Source organism: Lycium barbarum, chromosome 9 (genome assembly GCF_019175385.1).
Source record: "Lycium barbarum isolate Lr01 chromosome 9, ASM1917538v2, whole genome shotgun sequence".
Classification (NCBI taxonomy): domain Eukaryota; kingdom Viridiplantae; phylum Streptophyta; class Magnoliopsida; order Solanales; family Solanaceae; genus Lycium; species Lycium barbarum.
The window spans coordinates 20629953-20652226 of record NC_083345.1 but is presented as its reverse complement, the minus strand read 5'-3'; the positions used below and the strand labels follow the sequence as shown (position 1 = coordinate 20652226).

Below are 22274 nucleotides of genomic sequence, written 5' to 3'. Positions count from 1 at the left end.
TTCTTCAAAGCAGAATAATTGGTCCTAGCGATTCACATCAAATACAAAAATTAAATTTTGAGAACAAACACTATGGATCTCAGTAAGCTAAAACTTTCAGTAATCAATCTGCAGTAATAATTTCTTTCGGGGGTCATTGGAATTGAAACTGAAATAGTTGTACCAATAAATACTTCTAGAAAAAAATGAACAAGTCTCTTTCAAAAACACAAAACAAAGACCGCATAAACATTGGTAACTTTGTAATAAAGTCAATTTTGGCACAATAATTTTCTCCATAGACCAATGAATAATATTTTTTGGAAATAAACATTAAGATGGGAAATTAATTTCTTTTGTTTTTCCCTTAACAACCAAAAAAAAAAAGAAAAGAAAGAAATTTGAATAAGATTTCTAATTGGGTCCTTGAAATTAATATTGGAAACAAGTATTTGAGCACAAAGTTAGCAACAACAAAGAAATTTTTAAATTTTCACGACAAAAGATGAATTATTCCTATTAAAATCAGTTTATCATATAAATTATTTTAGGCGCAGTGAGTAAATTAGGGTTGTTGTAGGCAGAGGGAGTGAAGGCGGAGATGGTGGTTTGGGGGTGCTGATGGTGGCAGTGTAACGATAGGGACATATTTGGACCCAAAGTATAACGATAGGGATATATTTGGACCCAAAGTATAACGAATGGTATATTTGACCCTTTTTCAATAGTATAGGGGTATATTTGACCCTTTTCCGTTTTGGTTATAACTGTCCACTACCTGGAAAGTGGGACTAATTGTAACCGTTCCTCGCTCTACCTTTATAACTGTGAGATAGCGTATTTTTCATCCACTCTATTTTGAACAAAAACAGTAAACGAAAAAGGGAGAGAAAACAACTTTTCTCAAGAAAAGCAAAATCAGAAGACTTCCACTCTAGAAATCAAGAAAACACTAATGGATTCAGGTATGTTTTCTTGTTCAAACTCATTGTTTATGTGTGATATGTGAAAATCATTATAGCTCTACAATCCTGAATTATTGATAGAATTTGATGTTAGATTGTTTATTGGTGTTGACGGACGTGCGTGCTAGAATTTTCATTTTTGCTTTGTCATTTGGTATGCCTATCTTATGCTCGGTGAATGCTAGACTTCAATTGTTTATTTTGTCCGGCACTTTAATAAAGAAAGTGATTTACTATTCTCTTTTTTTTTTAATTGTTTTACACTATAATGACATTTTGGATGAAAATGGACCCGACAACAACAGAAAATGAAAGAAGAAATAAACAAAAGATTCTGGTGAAATTGCTGTCCTGCAGTCTCAATTTACTAGTAGTACAGTTCTTTCAAATGTCAGTCTTTGTTATGAGTAATTAAAACAACCAAAGCATTCAATTTAAGAGCTCACTGAATTCTTCTTCACTTTCAATGAAAAAATGTTGGCAGCACTCTTTCCAAGGGACTACCTCGAGTTGTTAAGGGGGTAGCAGATTTGCAATAAAATGGGTTTTATGTATTTGTAGGCGTTTGGCCATAAGAATTATTTACTTTATTCCGGATTTTTTTTTTCACTTTGTGCACTTTTCAGCGTTTGGCCATAAGAATTCCGAATACAACTTGAAGTTGTATTTCGGAATATCAAAAACTCAAAAAACTTATTTTTCAATTTTTTTCACTTTTTTATAACTACATTTCACCAAAAGCTATGGCCAAACATAGCTCCAACTCCAAAATTCCAAAAAAAGTGATTTTTTTTTGTTTCTATGGACAAACGGGGCCTAATTTATCATGGTATAAACACCAATTATGAGCAACTTTTTAATTAAAAATTACCTAATCCATTTTAATTTATGTGTCTTATTTTGTCTGGACACGAAATTTTAAAAAGTAAAAGAAGTTTTTGATTTTTGTGATTTCAAATTAAATTTATGTGTAATGAATCAAAATGCCCTTTAAATTTTATGATCTTAATTAACATGTCAAGTGAGATATTGAAATCAAAATATTATTTAATATAAAAAGCAACATTATTTTTCAAACAAACTTAAATAAAAGTAAAATATATAAATTGAATGTTGGGTCCATCCCATAATTTGAGGAAGGAAACCTCCCTCATTTTAAGGAAGAAAACATTTCCCTTGTTTTGAGGAAGAAAACATATTCCTTGTTTTAAGAAAGAAAACATCTTCCTTGTATTTGACAAATTGTCAAGTGCTTGCTTGAGTCACAAATGACATCAATAGGTTCATTTCATCCCTATAAATAGGGAAGCCTTCTATCATTTGTAGCATCACCAAGAGCAAGAGAGAAAAACAGTAAGGAAAACACTTGAGTGAGATATAGGTATTTAGTTTAGGATTGGTTTTTTGTAATAGTTGAGTGTGAGAGTTGCTCCTCCTATTGTAATTCTGTTCCGGTTATGAATAGAAGACTTTTCCAATCCTAACAAGTGGTATCAAGAGCTTGGTTAATCTTCCAGGCCAATCTTTTAAAGTTTCGTAAAATTTTCAGTCAAAAAAATTTTTGTCCCAAAATTGTGCTCTGAGTATACCATTAGAAAGATCTCGTTCCGAGGATTCCGAATATATATTTTTCGACCACCGGAAGGCCTCCAAAAGTCCAGTCAAAGTTTCTCTATCCACCATCGCCGCCGCCGCTCCGCTCTGCCACCTTCCGGCCACCAGCTCTCCGGAGAAGACTACCGGAGAAACCCGATCCGACCAACCCGTTTTTCCCAGACCAACCCGTTTGACCAGAACCAGATCTGGTCAAAGTCCAATTGCCACATCATCCTTTTGTTGACTCTTTCAACCAGCCAGTGGTTAAACCGGCCCGGTTCGGTTTGAATTAGTGCAGCCCGGTTCACTCTGTTTTTGTCCGGTTTTCAGATTGGTCAGACCGGTTCCCTAGTTTTTTCGACCATTTCGGATTCAACCGTGAGTCCCGTTTTGCCTGATTCTGCTTCCACAGTCCAGTACAAGCAGATTAGGTGCACTTTATCATGGAGAAATCATCATCGGATACCATGATTCCGCTAACATCCTCAAATTATAACACGTGGAAACCTCGTATGGAGTACTTGTTAAATTTGAAGGATTTATCCGAGCCGCTCGAAAATAAAGGTGCCAAACCCGACAAGAAGACAGACGAAGAATGAGCAAGAATGAATAGGAAAACGGTCGCACAAATTCGACAGTGGATTGACCATAGTGTATTCCATCATGTCGCGCAGGAAACGAGTGCTTACAAACTTTGGGAAAAGCTTGGGAGCATGTACCAAGCAAAAACGGCTCGAAATAAAACACTGTTGATGAGGCGATTGGTAAATCACAAGCTACGTAGCGGTACCTCTGTCACAGAACACACAAGTCAGTTCCAAGATCTCGTGAACCAGCTAAGTGCAGCCGAATGGGTTCTCAAAGATGAGGAGCAAGCAATCTTGCTCCTAAGTTCTCTACCTGATAGTTGGGAGACTCTTGTTGTCACTCTCAGTAATTCCGCCCCCAATGGTAAGGTGACCATGCAGATGGTCACGGACGCCTTAATAAATGAGGAATCGCAAAGAAAAGAAGCCATGGTAGATCAATAATATGCCCTTGTTTCTGAAAATAGTGGACGCAACGGAGGTAGAAGCGGAGGTAGAGGAAGAGGCCGAGGCAAAGGTAGAGGTCGAGGTCAAAGTAGAGGAAAATCTCAAGTTCAAGGGAGATCACGAGAGCGGGGAAAGTCCGTCGATACCAACACTTGGTTCGAGGGCTATTGTAACTATTGTGGCAACTATGGCCACAAGAAGGTGGAGTGTCGAAAGCTTAAACGGGAGCAGCCTCAAACTAACCAGAGTTCGAGCAAGGAAGATGGTGAGACCATGGTCACCGTGTCACCAGACATTGCACTTGTTACATGCGGAGAGGAAGCATGCCTACACGTGGGCACAAATGATATTGAGTGGGTGATTGATACTGCTGCATCATTCCATGCCACTCCACACCGGGATTTGTTCAGTACTTATAAATCTGGAGACCACGGCGTTGTGAAGATGGGCAACACCAGTTTCTCGAGCATTGTTGGCATTGGTGATGTGCACATAAAAACCAGCAATGGAAGCTCACTTGTGTTGAAAGAGGTTCGTCATGTTCCGGATCTGAGATTGAATCTGATCTCAGGAGTCGTTCTGGATCGATAGGGGTATGGAAATCTGTTCAAGGATGGTACGTGGAAGCTGTCCAAAGGCTCTATGGTTATTGCTAGAGGACATATTTGTGGTACTCTTTACAAAACCAATGTAAAGTTGTATCGACCGAGTCTCAATGCAGTTGAAGAAGAGACATCGCCAAACTTGTGGCATAGACGATTGGGTCACATGAGTCTGAACGAATTGACGACTCTTGCAAAGAAAGAAGCCATCTCAATAGATAAAGACGTAACTTTGGATCCCTGTGATCACTGTTTATTCGGGAAACAACATAGAGTTTCTTTCAGTTCCACCAGAAAGAATCGTTCCGAGTTGCTGAGCCTTGTCCACTCTGACGTGTGTGGACCCATTGAAGAAGAATCTCTTGGTGGTAGCAAATACTTCGTGACATTCATCGACGACGCATCACGGAAGGTTTGGGCTTATTGTCTCAAATCGAAGGATCAAGTATTCGATCGTTTTAAGACATTCCATGCTATGGTAGAAAGGGAGACTGGAAAGAAGCTGAAATGCCTCCGATCCGACAATGGAGGCGAGTACACTTCCTGGGAGTTTTTGGCATATTGTACTGAACATAGGATCAGACATGAGAAAACGGTGCCATGAACACCACAACATAACGGTGTAGCTGAAAGAATGAACAGCACTATTGTTGAGAAAGTCCGATGCATGCTCAGTATGGCTAAACTGCCAAAGCCATTCTGGGGCGAAGCTGTTTTGACAGCTTGTTATCTTATAAACAGGTCACCTTCAGTCCCATTGAACTTTGAAGTTCCAGAAAAGATATGGTCTGGGAAAGATATTTCATATTCTCACTTGAAAGTGTTCGGGTGCAAGGCATTTGTGCATGTATCCAAGGAGTTCAGGCAGAAGCTTGATCTCAGATCAACTCTGTGTATCTTTATCGGCTATGGAGATCAAGAGTTCGGATACAGGCTGTGGGATCCCGAAATAAAGAAAGTGATTCGAAGTAGAGACGTCGTGTTCCATGAAAACCAGTTTCATGAGTGTGCTCCAACAGTCAACAAGCAACGAAGTTATCATGCTCCAGATGATGTCCCTGAATCACCACACATTCCTATCAACAACGAGGAACTTCATGATAATGTCCATGATGAACAAGAAAACATTGATCCGGCAGATGTTGATGATGATCAAAACGAAGAAATTCTTGAGCAGGGGGAGCCTTCACCCCAAGACGCAGCTGGAAATAATCAAGTTCGATGTTCTGCACGAGGGTTAATCCCTCAAAGGTCATACTCGCCAACAGAATGGATCCTTCTTACCAGCGAGGGGGAGCCAGAGAGCTTTCAAGAAGCTCAATCTCATCGTGAAAAATCCAATTGGCGACAGGCCATGGAGGAAGAAATGAATTCTTTGCAAAAGAATCAAACATATGAGTTGGTGAAACTTCCTCCGGGAAAGAAGGCCTGAAGAACAAATGGGTCTTCAAGCTCAAGAAAGATGCTAGCAGAAATATCGTGAAGTACAAGGCAAGACTCGTAGTCAAAGGTTTCCAACAGAAGGAAGGAATCGACTTTGATGATATTTTTTCGCCGGTTGTGAAGATGATGTCTATCTGAGTGGTTTTCGGATTAGTGGCAAGTATGGATCTTGAACTTGAGCAGATGGACGTGAAAACAGCTTTTCTGCATGGTGATTTGGAGGATGAAATATACATGGAGTAGCCCGATGGTTTCCGAATCCCAAAGAAAGAGCATCTCGTTTGCAAGTTAAGGAAGAGTCTCTACGGTCTCAAACAAGCCCCAAGGAAATGGTACAAAAAGTTCGACTCATTCATTCTGAAACATCAATACAAAAGAACAACTGCATATCATTGTGTGTACTTGAATAAGTTCCCCGATGGAAAATTTATCATCCTTCTGCTCTATGTGGACGATATGCTGATAGTAGGCCAGGATGCAACTATGATCAACAACTTGAAGAAAGATTTGTCTAAGTTCTTTGATATGAAAGACTTAGGCCCTGCACAACATATCTTGGGCATGAAAATCGTTCGTGATCGAAAGGCAAAGAAGTTGTTCTTGTCACAAGAGGAATACGTTGAACGCGTGATCAAAAGGTTCAACATGAAAAATACCAAGACTGTTGGTACTCTACTAGCAAATCACTTCAAGTTGAGCAAGGAAAGTTGTCCTTCTTCCGAAGAAGAAAAGAAGAAGATGAAAGCAGTGCCCTACTCTTCAGCAGTTGGAAGTTTGATGTATGTAATGGTGTGCACAAGGCCAGACATTGCTCATGCTGTCGGTGTTGTGAGCAGATACTTATCAAATCCAGGAAGAAAACATTGGGAAGCCGTCAAGTGGATACTACGATACCTGAAGGGTACATCCAGACTATGTTTGTGTTGTGGGGGAGCTAAGCCTATTTTGGAAGGTTACACTGATGCTGACATGGCAGGAGATTATGATAGCAGGAAATCAACTTCGAGTTATATATTCACATTTGCAGGGGGAGCTGTGTCATGGAAATCCAAGTTACAAAAGTGTGTAGCACTATCAACCACAGAAGCCGAATACATTGCCGCAGTTGAAGCTGGGAAGGAGCTTATGTGGCTGAAACGTTTTATTCAAGAACTAGGTTTCCGACAAGAAGAATACACATTTCATTGTGATAGTCAAAGCGCTATGGATCTCAACAAAAACTCGAGGTACCACTCACGCACAAAACATATTGACGTTCGATATCACTGGCTCAGAGAAGCAGTCGAGCAACATGAACTGAAGCTCTCCAAGATTAACACAAACGACAATCCTGCAGACATGCTGACCAAGGTGGTACCGAAAGACAAGTTCGAATTGTGCAAAGAACTTGTCGGCATACACTCAAACTAAAAGCCAGTGTACCCTCCTTCAGGTGTATGGGACTGGAGGGGGAGATTTGTTGGGTCCATCCCATAATTTGAGGAAGGAAACATCTCCCTCATTTTAAGGAAGAAAACATGTTCCTTGTTTTGAGGAAGAAAACATATTCCTTGTTTTAAGAAAGAAAACATCTTCCTTGTATTTGGCAAATTGTCAAGTGCTTGCTTGAGTCACAAATGACATCAATAGGTTCATTTCATCCCTATAAATAGGGAAGCCTTCTATCATTTGTAGCATCACCAAGAGCAAGAGAGAAAAACAGTAAGGAAAATACTTGAGTGAGATATAGGTATTCAGTTTAGGATTGGTTTTTTGTAATAGTTGAGTGTGAGAGTTGCTCCTCCTATTGTAATTCTGTTCCGGTTATGAATAGAAGACTTTTCCAATCCTAACATTGAAACGGTTGGAGACTTGTTGCACTGCTTATATGAATGTATCTTCCATTTCCAGTTTTACTAATTCGAAATAAGATGGTAAGGCAAACGGTGAAATGACCAAGTGTAGACTGTGTATAGTGTGTAGTACGTAGTAGTGTATTTGATTTAGAGACGAAATCAAGTAAATATCGCAGCAATGCTGGTTGTGCGAGTACAACTCTTCTAAGTAATCTTACAAAAAATTCATCTGCCTAAAATGTGCGGCCCTGTAAGGCTACATGGCTTAGTGCCAAAGCTAAACTTTTATTTGTGGCTAGCTCCTTCTGCTCGTCATGATAATAATGAACTAAGTTTATAATTCAATTTTTTTCAAAAGACTTATGTTAGTACATATTAAAAATTAAAAAAGGATTTTATATTATCAAATACAACTTAACCGATTATAGCAACTCCTTTCTTTATTTCTCGAGTTACTTAATAGACTGATATAAGAAGTTACTTGAATTATTATATAGTAAAAACAATATCAATTATCAGCGTATACTTAAACTCTTTCTAAAAAATATTTCTTTCAGTTGATTTTGCCAAAAAGTCAAATCTATCTCTTCTTTCTTTTTTCGCAAAATCAACTAAAACAAATTAGTCTGCAAAAACTCAAAAGATAAATATTCACACTTTTGTTTCATTTAGAATTTTTCAAATAAAGCCACCAATTACTAGTTTATAAGTAGAGTTTTCTTCCCATGCATTTGACGGGTGAGAGAAAGGGATATAGAATAGACAGGGCACATCATGACCAAGTTCTGTGTAATTTATAATTTGACCAGAAAATAGTTTTCAAAGAAAGAACTAGTCTCACAACGGCCTTTTGTGAATTCGAATTACGGAACTATAGTTTCCATTTTAGATGATGTTTTAAGATCTCACTTCCCTTGTCTGAAGACAGCCTTGTTTGTTTCCATTTTAGATGATGTTTTAAGATCTCACTTCCCTTGTCTGAAGACAGCCTTGTTTGTTTTTATTATATTATCTTTTCTCTTCGGAAGATATAATTATATTAAATCAACAAATTTATATTTACATATATATGGGGATATTTCAGGTGAAACTTATCCCTTGTCTTAAGAGTTAAGACTGATCATGACTTGTGTGTCATTGTTCTGATAGTGCACGTCCGTTGAGTGCTATCGTCCTAATTAACTTGAGCATGATCAAAATATTCTCTCTTTGGTGATGATATCAGATTCTTTTTCTTAGTGTAGAAGTCTATATATATGTCTATCTTGTTGATGAGGTAGACAGTGTTGTATGTAAACAACATGTGTACGTGTTTGTTGTACATATTGAGTGAGAATAAGTCTTTACCATATCCTATCAATATTAACAACAACAACAACAGTCCTTTTTATCGGATGTCTCCAACAGACTAACAATAACAGCAATAGCCCATAGCCAATGGAAACAAATAATAAAGGTTGGGAGTTGGGACAAAACAATGATGCTTGAAAAAACTGGATAATAGAAGTTCAAAGATAGACTACAAGGAAGCATGAAAAAGTAATGAATAACGAAAATGCAGAAAAATAACTACTGTATCTCATTTACCACTAACATATGTAAAGCTTTCTGAGTTCTGACTATTTAACCATCTATTCATGTCACTCTGGAGCTCCAAATTCAATTTTCTTTTCTTTTATTGATTGGATTCGAATACGTGTACGAGTAGCTGCATATTGTAGCTACCAAGCTAAACATATTCCACATATAGAGTTCAAGGGATTAATTAGATCATACACTCCTTCCATCCAATTTGATGTGACATCATTTAATTCAATAGAGAGTTCGACACTACAAGAAAATGACAAATTTGTGACGGACAAATCCGTCACAAATCATTGATTGTGACGGATTTGTGGCAAAAAATCGGACGTCCCAAAACCTCTAGTCATAAATTCATTGTGACTGATTAAAGTTCCGTCACAAATTTTTGTGACAGCTTTGTGACAGAGCTGTCCGTTACAATATAGAGCCTTGTATTTGGCTAAAATCCGTCACAAAATAGAGACAGATTTTTGATGGATTGTTCCGTGACAAAATAGTGACAAAATTGGTTCCGTGATAAAGTTTTAAATTTAGTCACCGCATTTGTGACGGAATATTTTGTCACAAATTAATTGTGACACAATATTTTGTCATAAATTTACTCTTGCAGCCATATTAGTGACAGATTTAGGATAAGTTATGACAAACTAAATCCGTCACAAATTTAATTTGAACTTTTAGATTTAATTAATAATAATTACACAATATTTGTGAGTTTTATAATGTTGTTCAATATATACAGTAAATTCGCTAAAAGCATAAAATTTAATCCCCAAAACATAATATTAAATTAATAATACAAAAGCATGAAGATAAAATATGCTAAAACCCAACTTCAATAAGCAAAAGTCTACAAATATTTAAAAACTTACAAAGCATCCAATTAAGGAAAGTCTAACAACACTAAAAACAACACTTAAGCATTTGGTAAGTCTAACAACATTAAAAACTAACACTTAAAGAATCCAAGTAATTAAAGTATGAAAATATTAAACATTTGAGCATTTGGTGAGTCCCTGTTAGGGAGAGTAGGATCACCAGATCATGAGCGAGAAGATAACGCCATCTCGCTCATCATACGGGTCCATCACTCCTCCATAGACTTAAACCGATCATCGCTTTGTTGCTTCAAAAGCGAGACCTCCCGCGCTACGCGTTGTTGCACCTCCGCCTCTACACGCTCTTGAAGAATCCTCTCTTGATTTTCTCTCATACGCAATATCTCTTCCTCAAGCAGTTTGATGCGCTCTTGAGCAATACGATCAGTCACCGCAGATAAATTGCGTGAAGTGGCAGAATTTTGGTCTTCATACATAGTCAAACCTTGAGATCCCAATCCATACACACGTCGTTTTTTCTCTCCACCCACAACATCCAAGTATAGGCGATTTACATCGAGTTTTAGGACTTCTTGCGAACCATCTGATGAGCTCGAAATAGCAGCAGCCACCACAGCCTCCATTTTATCATGAAAATCCCCAAATAATCAGTCACTAGAGACCCAAGCTTTCCACAAATATATACAGTTAATACAACTCGTTTGTAACAATAGAAATCCTTAATCAGCAACTAAAGATTTCTTCCTGCTCAATTATGAAAGATACAACCTCCACAATGCCAGAAAACAAAAGCCTTCAACAGGTAATTACTATTTACAAATTAAACGCATCACGATTCTCATTATCAATCAACACGACCAACAACAAACAAATCCTCAGTCCCAAACAAGTTGGGGTCGGTTAATGTTTCTCAATAAACATTACCTCGTAGTTTCCTAACCTAAGTGAGTTTTGAACTTCAATACTACCGTATTGCTAGAACCATAAATCATTCCCAAAAGACCAATCAATGTGAATATAGATTCTCACTGCAATATCACTTTTGTTACACTAAGAGAATTGTCAACCACGGCTTGTAAGTTGACCCAGCCCAATCTCACTAACAAAATCTTGAAAGTTGGCAGTCTTAGTTGGTTGCACATGATCACCAATAATTCTATCATCAGAGCAAAAAAGCACTAGCCAAGGAGCAGGAACAAAATGACTTAAGAGTTTTATTATGAGCCCATATTACCTTCTTCTCTGAATTTGTCTTATAGTTATAGACAAAAGATACCAGGTAAACTGAGACCCCTTGACTTTCACTAGACAGTGCACCAACTGTGTACACGATTCTAAGACTTGAAATTCAACAGTCCTGCTATACCAAGGCAAAAAAATTATTGACTCCTAACTGCCCAGTATCACCAGCAACAAGTTTGGCATTAATCACATTGATACGATTCACTAAATGAAGAACAAAAAATACAAAGAAATCGAGTCACCTAAAGAGCAAACGATTTGAAGTGAAGTGAGGAGTTAGTTATAACTAACTTTCGGAATATAGTTACAGCTAACACTTTACTTGTGCACATCACATGACCTTCTAACAGAATTTCTAAAACTGAAATTAAATGAAATTGGAAATCTAAACCCACTTGGAAGAGATCTATCAGACTATAATTTTTTTAATTACAAAGAAACTTACATTAATGCTCTTAGACTTGGTGTCAACAAAGCTGCTATCCTTTCTTTTGTGCAGCTTCTGAAATACATCCTATTCCTAGAGCACACAAAAGAATCCTTCAATCAACAACAACAACGAAGTTTTGCATAGGAGAAAGATGGATTTCATACCTGGGTGAGCTCACAAGAGAAACAATGAAGCAGGCGGAAGAGTTGGAGCAGCAAATAGCACAGTCCAACAAGTTTGAAGAAGTAATTAAAAGAAAATAGAAATGAATAAATCAATCCTGTATTAAATTCATAATAATTTTTCATAAGTTCGGATAAAATTGTTCATCAAAGTACACTAAGTCCAGAATCGTCAAGGATCTTCATATCTTAGCTATTATTATCCAACTACACATCCAATCCTCGGTCGTTACACAACATTATAACAAAGAAAAAACTGAATTACGTCTAAGTTAACTGTATCCAAACTAAAATCTAGGATGAATGCAACAGGAGACCCTAAACACCTTAACCTTCTTTAGTGATAAAAGGGAAGAACAACTTGATCTTCAAGAATAGATTGGAGAAAAAAGCTTTGGGGATGATAAGAGAGAAAAAGGACAACCAGTTCCTCTCTTCGGCTATAAACCTTGGTTCCTTGCAATCCAAAAAACCTTAAATTAACGTAGAGAGTCACTATAGCTATGGCTAGGACACAATCTCAACCCAACATTACTCCCTCTAATGGAATCTCCCCCCAATACGTTGTAAATCCCTAGAAGTTGAACACATTCGCTTAGGAAAATCCCAAAACTACAAAACCAACTTTACACGAAATGAGGTATCCAATTCTAGTTTAAGGTTTGAGCTGTTAAGTAAATATCAGCAGGCACCCAAATACTAAAATGGACAACACATTTCTAACATCTCGAACTACTAATAGCCTCATTCATCTTAATTAACACCACTTAGAAGCTATGTTAATAAGACTATACCAAAAGAGACCCACAAAATCCACCAAATACTTACAGAGTCATATAGTTCAACTAATAAATCAAAACCTACGCCAAAAAAGACAACCAAAAGAAAAGCTCATACAAGACGAATCCTATTCAAGATACAATTTCATCATATCTGATGAACTTAAACAACAGAACATGTGCACACTAGCACTACAAATATTATTAACGCAAACTTTAACAAAAATATCATTCAGAAATAGCATAACATACCACTCTTAACATTTGAAAACATCAAAGAAATGTAAAAAAGGCACAAAACAGATCATGAACCTAGCAGTTAGCAAAATAATATAACACCAATTTCTATCACTTAATATAGCTCCAATAAGATTTATAAGGTTCACTTATCAAACTAAAATTAAAAAAAAAAATCAACAAAATCGTATAAACAACTTAATAGAGCTGCTAATATATATTAATACTCTTCAATTCGATCAAGATAAATAACTTTTAGCCTATTATTTACCAATTTTTAGCCAAAATTTGCCTAAAATGAACCAAAAAACTAAAATAAGCAACATGCATCAGTTTTTTAGCCTAAATTTAGCAGAAAACAACATCAGAACCAACAAGGAGCTAGGATTTAGGTCAATACGAACCAATTTACACACGTATGCAACAGTGAACTCATATTTTGTGCTTAAAGAAGATCAATATACGTAATTAAAGAGCACTCACTGATTTCAAATCTCAGATTTTGAAATTGTAGCATCAAGCAAAACAAAGACCTAATAACAAGCATTAAAAGAGGAGCAAAAATGGTAGAACCCTAAAATGAACCAGATCGGATCACTCACTGATTTCAAATCTCAGATTTAGAAAACTTAGTCATTGTTATGTTGAAATCGCCATCGTTAATTTGAAATCGCCATCGTTATGTTGAAATCGCCATGGTTATGTTGAAAGAGAAAGATGTAGATTTTGGGGAAGTGAGAGTTTTGGGCCTTGGGGTGGGAAAATTAAAAGTGTTAGAAATATTTGGAGGCAAAACTAATAAGTTGTCTAATTTTGTTATTGTGACGGAAATGAATCTGTCACAAATTAATATATTTATTATTAGTTATCTTTATATTATATTTGTGACGGAATGTTCAATCTGTCACAATTTTTGTAACGGATTTGTGACAAATAGTTGTCATTTGTTCTCATCAGCCTTAGTTTTGTGATGGAAATAGGTCCGTTACAAAAAATATATTTAAAATCTGTCACAAATCCGTTACTCTCAGAATATTTATGAGAAAAAAAAGACTTATAAAATTTTTTATTTAAGAAAGGTTGATCCGTCACAAACCCATCAAAATTCTGTCACAATTTGTGACGGAATTGCTCCGTGTCAAACATTCCGTCACAATTTTGACATTTTCTTGTAGTGCGATGTTGCAATAGTTAACTTATCTACTTAAAATGATGTAACATCATTTAAGTAAATAGAGAGTTTGTATGAATATATCTGGTAATATATTAACTTAATAATTGACAACTAACCAGAAAGAGAAAATATCATTGTAAAGTATAATTGATTAAATGAATTAGAATTCCTAAGAACTGTAGCTATATTAAGTAATACTTCAATTTATAAAAATGGCATCACACGCTTTACCACGTCTTGAAACAAAATGAGCGTTATGCAAATTAACAAAAATATTATTGGGCAATCGTGCCTCTGTCCGACCTTGAAATAGGAGGGAGATGTTTGGGATATGGCTAATACGTACAATATTTTACTTATTTCTCAATCATTCTATATGATGTATGATAGCTATATACAAAGAATTTGTAATTCATACTCCAGTTTTTAATAATCAAAATTGTAAGAAAATAAAATTAGTTAGGATTTGATATTTGAAAATAAAAGAGAATAAGAGAAAATAAGAGAGAACAAGAGAAAACGAGAGAGAATAAAAGATACTGTAGAGATTCATAGAGTTTATCAATAAAATATTTTCGTCAAATAATAGTCATACTTTTACCATAAGTTATACTCCATCTGTCTCAATTTACGTGATATAATTTGACTAGACACGAAATTCAAGAACGAAAGGAAGACTTGTGAATACACTTGTGGTCTAAATCAAGTTATAAATATTTGTGTGGATGTAAATCTGGTCTAAATCAATAAATAAATATTTGTGTGGTCATTCATTAAGAATAAAAGGGAAAGTTTTTGAGTTAAATTATTTCTAAATATAGAAATGTACCATTTTTTTAATAAATTAAAAAAAAGTGTATCACATAAATTGAACATGGAGTAAATAAATTATGATAACTCAGTACGACCTGGTGTAAATATTAGAGTGCTTAAATTTTTTGTTGTATAAAACCATGAACAAACTGCATGATCTAAGATTTTGAATAGGAGGCCTTGATTTGGACTTTCCTTTTCCAAAATTTTCGTCGGTAGTACTTTTGGATAGCTTTTAGGCTCACATTTTTTCTTTTCAATTCCATTTTTTTTTTTTGTAATTTATGAACTCTTTAAAATATGATCTAAAGATTGTTTTCGAACATATTGATTTTTTTTTAACACATTAAATTTTTTATAAAAAATATTAAATCAAAATTTAAAAGTTTATAATTATTATAAATTTTAGATGACAGTCTAATATTGGACAAATATATCTGAATCAAATGTTATATTGACAAAATTTGCAAAGATAAGACAAAATTGAAAGATAATCTAAAAAGCAACTCATGTAAAGGGTTAGGAAAGTCCGTTAAGTGACATGGGCTTCTAGAATACCATGCTGCATTCCAACTTGCGCCCGAAGTCTTTGACCATTGCAAACGCTTCCATACCTCAACTTTTTTACAATTAAACTACAATAATAGTCATCAGCTTCAATTTGCGAAATTGTTTCATAAAAAAAAAGGTTTGTGATGTAACCAAACACAATTCGATCTTTAGCCCTAACTTCATAATTTTGAAATAAAGTGAAAAATATTTGGAGTCTATGCCAAAAATGCTTACTAAGCTCCCCTTTGGCTATAGATTTTGAAGTTGAAACTTGAAAATTTAAGTTTTTGAAATTGTGATTTTTAAAACTTGAAGTTATATTTAGACATATATTTTTACTTGAAAAAATTTAAAATTTTATGAGTGAAAGTCTAAAAAACTGGTTTGGACCATTTTTGAAACTTGAAAAAATTTTAAGACAAATTTTCATAATTTGTAACCAAATGGGTATTTAAAGATAAATCTTCAGAATTTAATCCAAAATGTAGGGTCAATCGCTAGCTAAGATAGGAAGAACACATTAAGCCCCCGTTTGGCCATAAGAATTATTCACTTTATTTCGAATTTTTTTTTTTACTTTTTTTTTTTTGAATCAGTGTTTAGCCATGAGAATTCCGAATACAACTTGAAGTTGTATTCCGAAATACTAAAAACTTCAAAAACTTATTTTTCAAAAAATTTCACTTTTTTACAACTATATTTCACCAAAAACTATAATTTCAAAAATTATGATCAAACACAACTCCAACTCTAAAATTTCAAAAAAAATGAATTTTTTTTATATCTATGGACAAACGGGGCTTAAAAAAACAACACACACATAATAAAAGAATCACATTTCCAGTCCCAATCTTCTCCGGCAAGGAAAAACAGGGCCATCTTTAAATTCTTTAAAATTGTTAATACCTCAAAAGTCTCGCCCTATAAAAGAGCCTAATAGACGAACATTTTTCTATGTTGCTCGAGAAAATAAGAGTCTCCCAACTCGGAAGATTCTCAAATTTACACTTTAAACCCTAGATTTTCAACTTAATTTTGTGCAACAGATTCATCAAGCTGATTGCAGTCACATCCAACATGATCAACGTAAACAAACATGAAAAGCCAGAGAATGTTGCCTCTATAGAGCTGCAAAGTCTGAAGGTAATTTCCCCCCTTGGACGCGGAGGTAAAGGAGTGGTGTTTTTAGTTCAGACACAGGACGACGAGTTGCTTGCTCTGAAAGCTATTTGTAGAGCTTCAATTGAGAAGAACAATTCCAATAGAAACCGCGATGGCAGCGAATACAGAAGAATTTGGCTCGAGCGCGATTTGCTCAGTTCTTTTCACCATCCGCTTCTCCCGAAATTGAAAGGAGTTGTATCAACTGATAAGATTGTTGGATATGCCATTGATTATTGTCCTGGTGGTGATCTCAATTCTCTCAGGAAAAAACAAACTGAAAAGATGTTCTCCGATGATACTATAAGGTGAGAATTATATACTCTCCTGATACCATCTACTGACATGTTCGTTTATTCCAGTTTCATTGACATTATCATTTAATAAGTTGATGATGCCCCAATCTTTCTCATTAGCAATATGTCTAACAATTGTTGTTTTGTTTTTCAGATTCTACGCGGCGGAGTTAGTGTTGGTTTTGGAGCATCTACATAAATCAGGGATTGTATACAGAGATTTGAAGCCAGAAAACATAATGATTCAAGAAACCGGTCATATAATGCTAATCGATTTCGATCTCTCTACAAAACTCTCGCCTAGAACTCCAGAAACTCGTCAAATAAAAACAGGCCATCAGGAATCTCCTAAACTACCCGGAAAACCCGCGTTGAAGAGCAAAAAGAGAAAATTATCTCTCTGGAACAAATGTTGCAATTCAGGAATCTCTCCAGATGACCCAATCCACTCGGTTCGGCTCGAATTCGACCCTTTCGAAAGGTCGAATTCATTTGTCGGAACAGAAGAGTATTTGGCCCCCGAGATCATCTTAGGCAACGGTCACGATTTCTCTTTGGATTGGTGGTGTTTGGGAGTGGTGTTATACGAAATGCTGTACGGAACGACTCCGTTTAGGGGCTCCAACCTGAAGGAAACATATTATAGAGTACTCTCCAAGGAACCGAATTTAGTTGGTGAAACGACGTCGTTGAGAGACTTGATAAGGAAGTTACTTATAAAGGATCCTAAACAGAGGATATCCGTGGATGAAATTAAGGGTCACGATTTCTTTAAATCTGTAGATTGGGATTTTATCGTGTATCTTCCAAGACCACCGTTTATTCCTGTGGTGTCAGATGAGAATATTATAGAGGGGAACAAGGAAATTGATGTGGAGTTATTTGTACAGGGAGTGTTTAAAGTTGAAGAGGAGGAAGATGATGATGAAAATAAAAACAAAGGGGGGATAAGTTATCCTACCAAAGTTGATAAATTTTTGGTCTTTTGATTAATTTTGTATAATCTTACCTGAAGTACAGAGTAAGTTGCTCACACAGTATTAAATGATTTTTGTTAATCTTTGTCAGTCTTGATCATGTAACAGAATTCTGATTCCATTTCAAACGCAATAACAATATTGAGAGTTAACTATTCATGCACTATTATATTATAAAGACAGGAATTACAGATGGACAAATTGTGTACCCAACCATAACTAATTTTATTTAGTGACGGATTATCAAAAATCTGTTAGTTAGAAGGAATTTAAAGACAAAGTTCATAACTAGTTCTAGATTTAACAATGAATTATCGAATGTTAATTCTGATTTTTTTAAGTGGTCCTAAAAACATTTTCCGTTGAGATGATTCGTTAATAGTGCAAGAAAGCTTCATTTATTTTTTTTGACAAACTATTTCATTTCAATTGAAATGCATAAAGAGGACAGACACCTCAAGAGATACACTTTAGTATGAATTTAATTGAAAACGTGAGAATCTAATGAAAGCGATAAATTGAATTTATTTGGTGTTGTTATTGTATCGTTGCATTAGGTTCGAGTGTTCATTAAGTAAAAAATCTATCCGCTCAAAGTTTTATATTTGTATTGATTTAAAGAGTTTTAGTTTTAAAGAACCCTAATTTATCTAACTAGAAAAATTATTTGATTTAAACAAAATGAGTGGTTGATTTTGATATTATATATGGTATCAAATAGTTTTTTTTTTCCGACACTCTGCTTCCTTGCATATGAAGATTTGATATCCTCTTATTACTATATTTGGTTGAAAAGATCTAAATAGCTCGTCTGCCTCACGACTTCTTCTTTGCTTCAGTTGGAATTCTTTAATTTGCATTTAGAGATTCGTTTCATTACTTTAATAACTGCTTACACAAATTGATAACTCTATCATTGCTTTATATAACTTTTATCTAGAAATAATAATAGAGATCTGCCCTTAATTAGGTTTGGCTTCGTAATATTGACTTCCCTTATAATTTACGATATTACACTTACTTTATTGTAGAAAGGGTTTATTTTTTATTGGGGTTAGGGGAAGGGAAACGAGGGAGGGCATTACAAGGTGGGGAATCGAACTCCTCCAACAAAGTGAAAATTAAGTTAGCCAACCAACTGAGCTACTAAACTTTCCGTAGAAATGGTAAATTAGTCAAATTATAATCTTCTTACATTAATAATAAATAGATTAAAGAAACTGTTATAAAAAATCAAAATAAAGAAGGTAAATATAATATTATAAACCACAGGGAAGGTTAGTATTACGAAACTAAACTGAATTTATCCCTCTTTCTTATTTGCAACCTAATATTACTACCCGAAGATTCTTATGTTAAAAACATATTTTTGCCGATCTCTTCTTTCTTCAAATTGTATTACTATTTTTTTTTTCTGGCAAACCCCCTTGGAGTTGGAGATTTCCATTTCAACATTAAGATGCACAACAACCATGGAGAAGTCAAGCCATGCGATTGATGAAAGCGAACTCATCACACGTAATTGGTGTCTTGAAACATTTTGGGCAATGTTAGAAACTTGATTAAGAAAGAAAGGAGAATATAGAGAAGTTGAAGGAAATTTGAGGTGGGATATTATAACTTTCTTATTATCTGTCTTTTTAAATATTATTATTTTTTAAAAAGGTGATTATTTACTTTTTAAGCGACAACAACGTTTTTTTATAGTAATTTAAAAAAAGAAAATTGCCCACACGAGGAAGTTTATTTATAGGACAAACGAATACATCAAGCACCCGAAAGAAAAAGACTTTGCACATGATGAAATTAATAGAGTGGACCACCTAGGGTAGGGGTATAAGAAGCCGGTAAGACATCTCATTTCCTGTATTTCAATCGTACCAAATTAGTTATCGTGATTTTTAATAATTCAGTCAAACAAACACCTTAAAATGGCACGCAGATAGAGTAAATATCAATGAAGAGAGATTATATCCTAAACTATCAATAAGTGTAAAATAGTAAGAAAAAACCCTCCTAATTTTTTTTAAGAGACCTGTAAAGAAACACAATAAATAATTTGAGATGAACGGAATATTTCTTTAAATTTTAGTTAACTGTTGAATACTCTCTCCATTCATTTTAATTGTCAACTATATTAAAAATAAATTTTACTCTTACTTGTCCATTTTGACATATCAGGATAAAGACAAACTTTTTTTTCCTGTTTTACCTTTAACATTAATTACTCATTTTCAAATCTATTGAAATTATACATCAATTAATATGAGTATTATGATAAAATATTTATTTTATTTATTAATTTTAAATGGCGTGCAAAATCTAATGTGGACAAATAAAAGCAAATGGAGAGAGTACGATTTTATGAACGGATTGTTGTGAAGTCAATTAATGGCCGCAAAATTTGGTCCGTTTTGTCAAAAAAAATAAAAATAAAATAAAACACGGGTGGAATCACTAGACGTCTCTAAATTTGGCCAAAACTTTAAACGTGTACATTTTCACAAAAATATTGGGACAATAAATTTTTTGAAAAACTACTTTTGGATAGTCAAACTTCTCTAAAATAATATTATTGGGTCTGAAATATTTTAATTGTTATAGAAAATTGTTGTTATATATCTATAACAACATTTATCATTTAAATAATAGTTGGCTGTTATAGGCAAAAAAAGATGCATAAAATCTATTTTATTTTTATTTTTTAATGTTGTAATAAATAACAAATTATTTAAATTTTAAATCTCAAAGATATGAATGCTTCAATAACTAATTAAAGAAAGTTATTACAATGTTAATGAATTCATAACTGAATGTATAAAGTTTTAAGTTCTAAGATGCACATTTTAAATCTACAATACTTGAAAATTGAATTCTTTCAAGATCGATGGGAGAAACTATATTATAGCTTGTTTCGTATAATCCAATCTCTTAGTTGTGATATAACACTTGAATTTACGAAGATTTGCGTCTAAACTTTCAGCAAATGGGTATCTAATTGTTTTCCCTTAAAGGGAACTTAAGAGTTGAACTGTTGAATCTTTTAACCCAGTCCAAGTAACAATAGGTTGAGGTTCTTCGTCAGCACTTTCATTGTGGTCTTCGACTTTCACATTCTCTTGTTCTTCCACTCCAATGACATGGGCAATAATCTCTTCATCAATGAAAGCTTTAATGATAGGAAGTGTTGCATCAAACTCCACATAGGTATTCATATGTAATATTCTGTCATAATTATAGTATATTAAGGTATCAAATAAAATATTTGGTCAAAATCTATACTACTGATTGTTGGTAATCATAGATATTCTATTTTTATAATGATGGTAAATAATTATATTGCCAAAAAAAAAAAGCATATAGCTGTTATATGGAGGGTGATTTTATAAAGAGCGTACTGTTATAAAGTTGGTTGTTGCTGTTATAGAGAAGTAAAATATAACATAAAAAATCAGTTTCGAAAAATCTTAACTGTTATAGAGAGGTGCTGCTATACGTGGATGCCGTTATAGAGAGGTCAGACTGTATCAGTTTAGATTTAGCGAGAAATCACCATAGCTAATTTTTCAAGAATTAATTTTCAACATGAAAATTCGAAAAAGGACTTATCTTCACTTTACGATTGTGCTATCTATAAAAATAAATTATTTGAAACATTTATTATGGCATACTTTATGTTAGTTTGTTAAATTTTTAAAACTAAAATATGTAATATAAATCACAAAACAAAGTGGAGACCATCGTATGTGACTTTGGTCATAGATGTATTGTTGACTATGCATGTGCTTCATTTTTGTCTGTACGGTTGAATGCGCTCGATAAATATAATTTTTGCTAAGAATATATTTTTGTTATAAAAAATTTAAAATTAAATTTTGCTCGAAAAAGAATCTACTCTTTAAATTCCTTTCCTTTCCCAAGATAAAAAACAACTTCTATTGTACTCAAAAATATATATTTTTTCTCTAAAAAATATGGCCAAATACCAAAAAATTTCAAAACAAGTACTCTAATTTTTTAATTTTTTTTTTTTTGTGTTCTAAAATTTGGTGAAGCAGACTAAATTAATCAGACAGTTAAATTCAATGATTAAATATAAACTAAAATAAGAGTAGTACACGAGAGCACCCGTGTCATGTCGCAGCCAACGGAGAAGAGGTTAATTTGCAACATTCAACAACCTAACATTTATTAAAGAGTGCCACCATCCCCATGAATTACATGTCTATCTCTATCTATGAATTACTAGCCAAACTAGTAATAATAGTTTAGCCGCCCTACTTTCTCATTTTGTTAGTCACATGTGAACTATAGTAATAACCTGCCCCTCATGAATCTTGGCATTCACCGTTGTCACCCAATCCATTATGTTTCTTCACTCTTGTCAAGCAGGAATTAAAAGCAGATATATAGCGTTCTACATGATTTCAAATTAAGTTGATTTGAAATTAAAATTTTATTGACATGTAATTTGGATTTTTTAAGTTGTATTTTTCTTCATAAACATAAAAATTCCACAATTTGTGAATACTATCAAAACATCCCCGACTCTTA

The 22274-nt window shown here is 34.3% G+C and overlaps 1 protein-coding gene across 1 annotated transcript; it reads left to right on the top strand.

Annotated features, from left to right (window-relative positions):
• The first annotated feature begins 797 nt into the window (after positions 1–797).
• LOC132609835 (serine/threonine-protein kinase OXI1-like) lies at positions 798–17877 on the top strand. Its single transcript, XM_060323998.1, has 3 exons — positions 798–944; positions 16333–16755; positions 16898–17877. Exons 2-3 carry the CDS (start codon positions 16364–16366, stop codon positions 17730–17732), a joined length of 1227 nt encoding a protein of 408 aa, XP_060179981.1. The 5' UTR covers positions 798–944; positions 16333–16363; the 3' UTR covers positions 17733–17877.
• The last annotated feature ends 4397 nt before the right edge of the window (positions 17878–22274 follow it).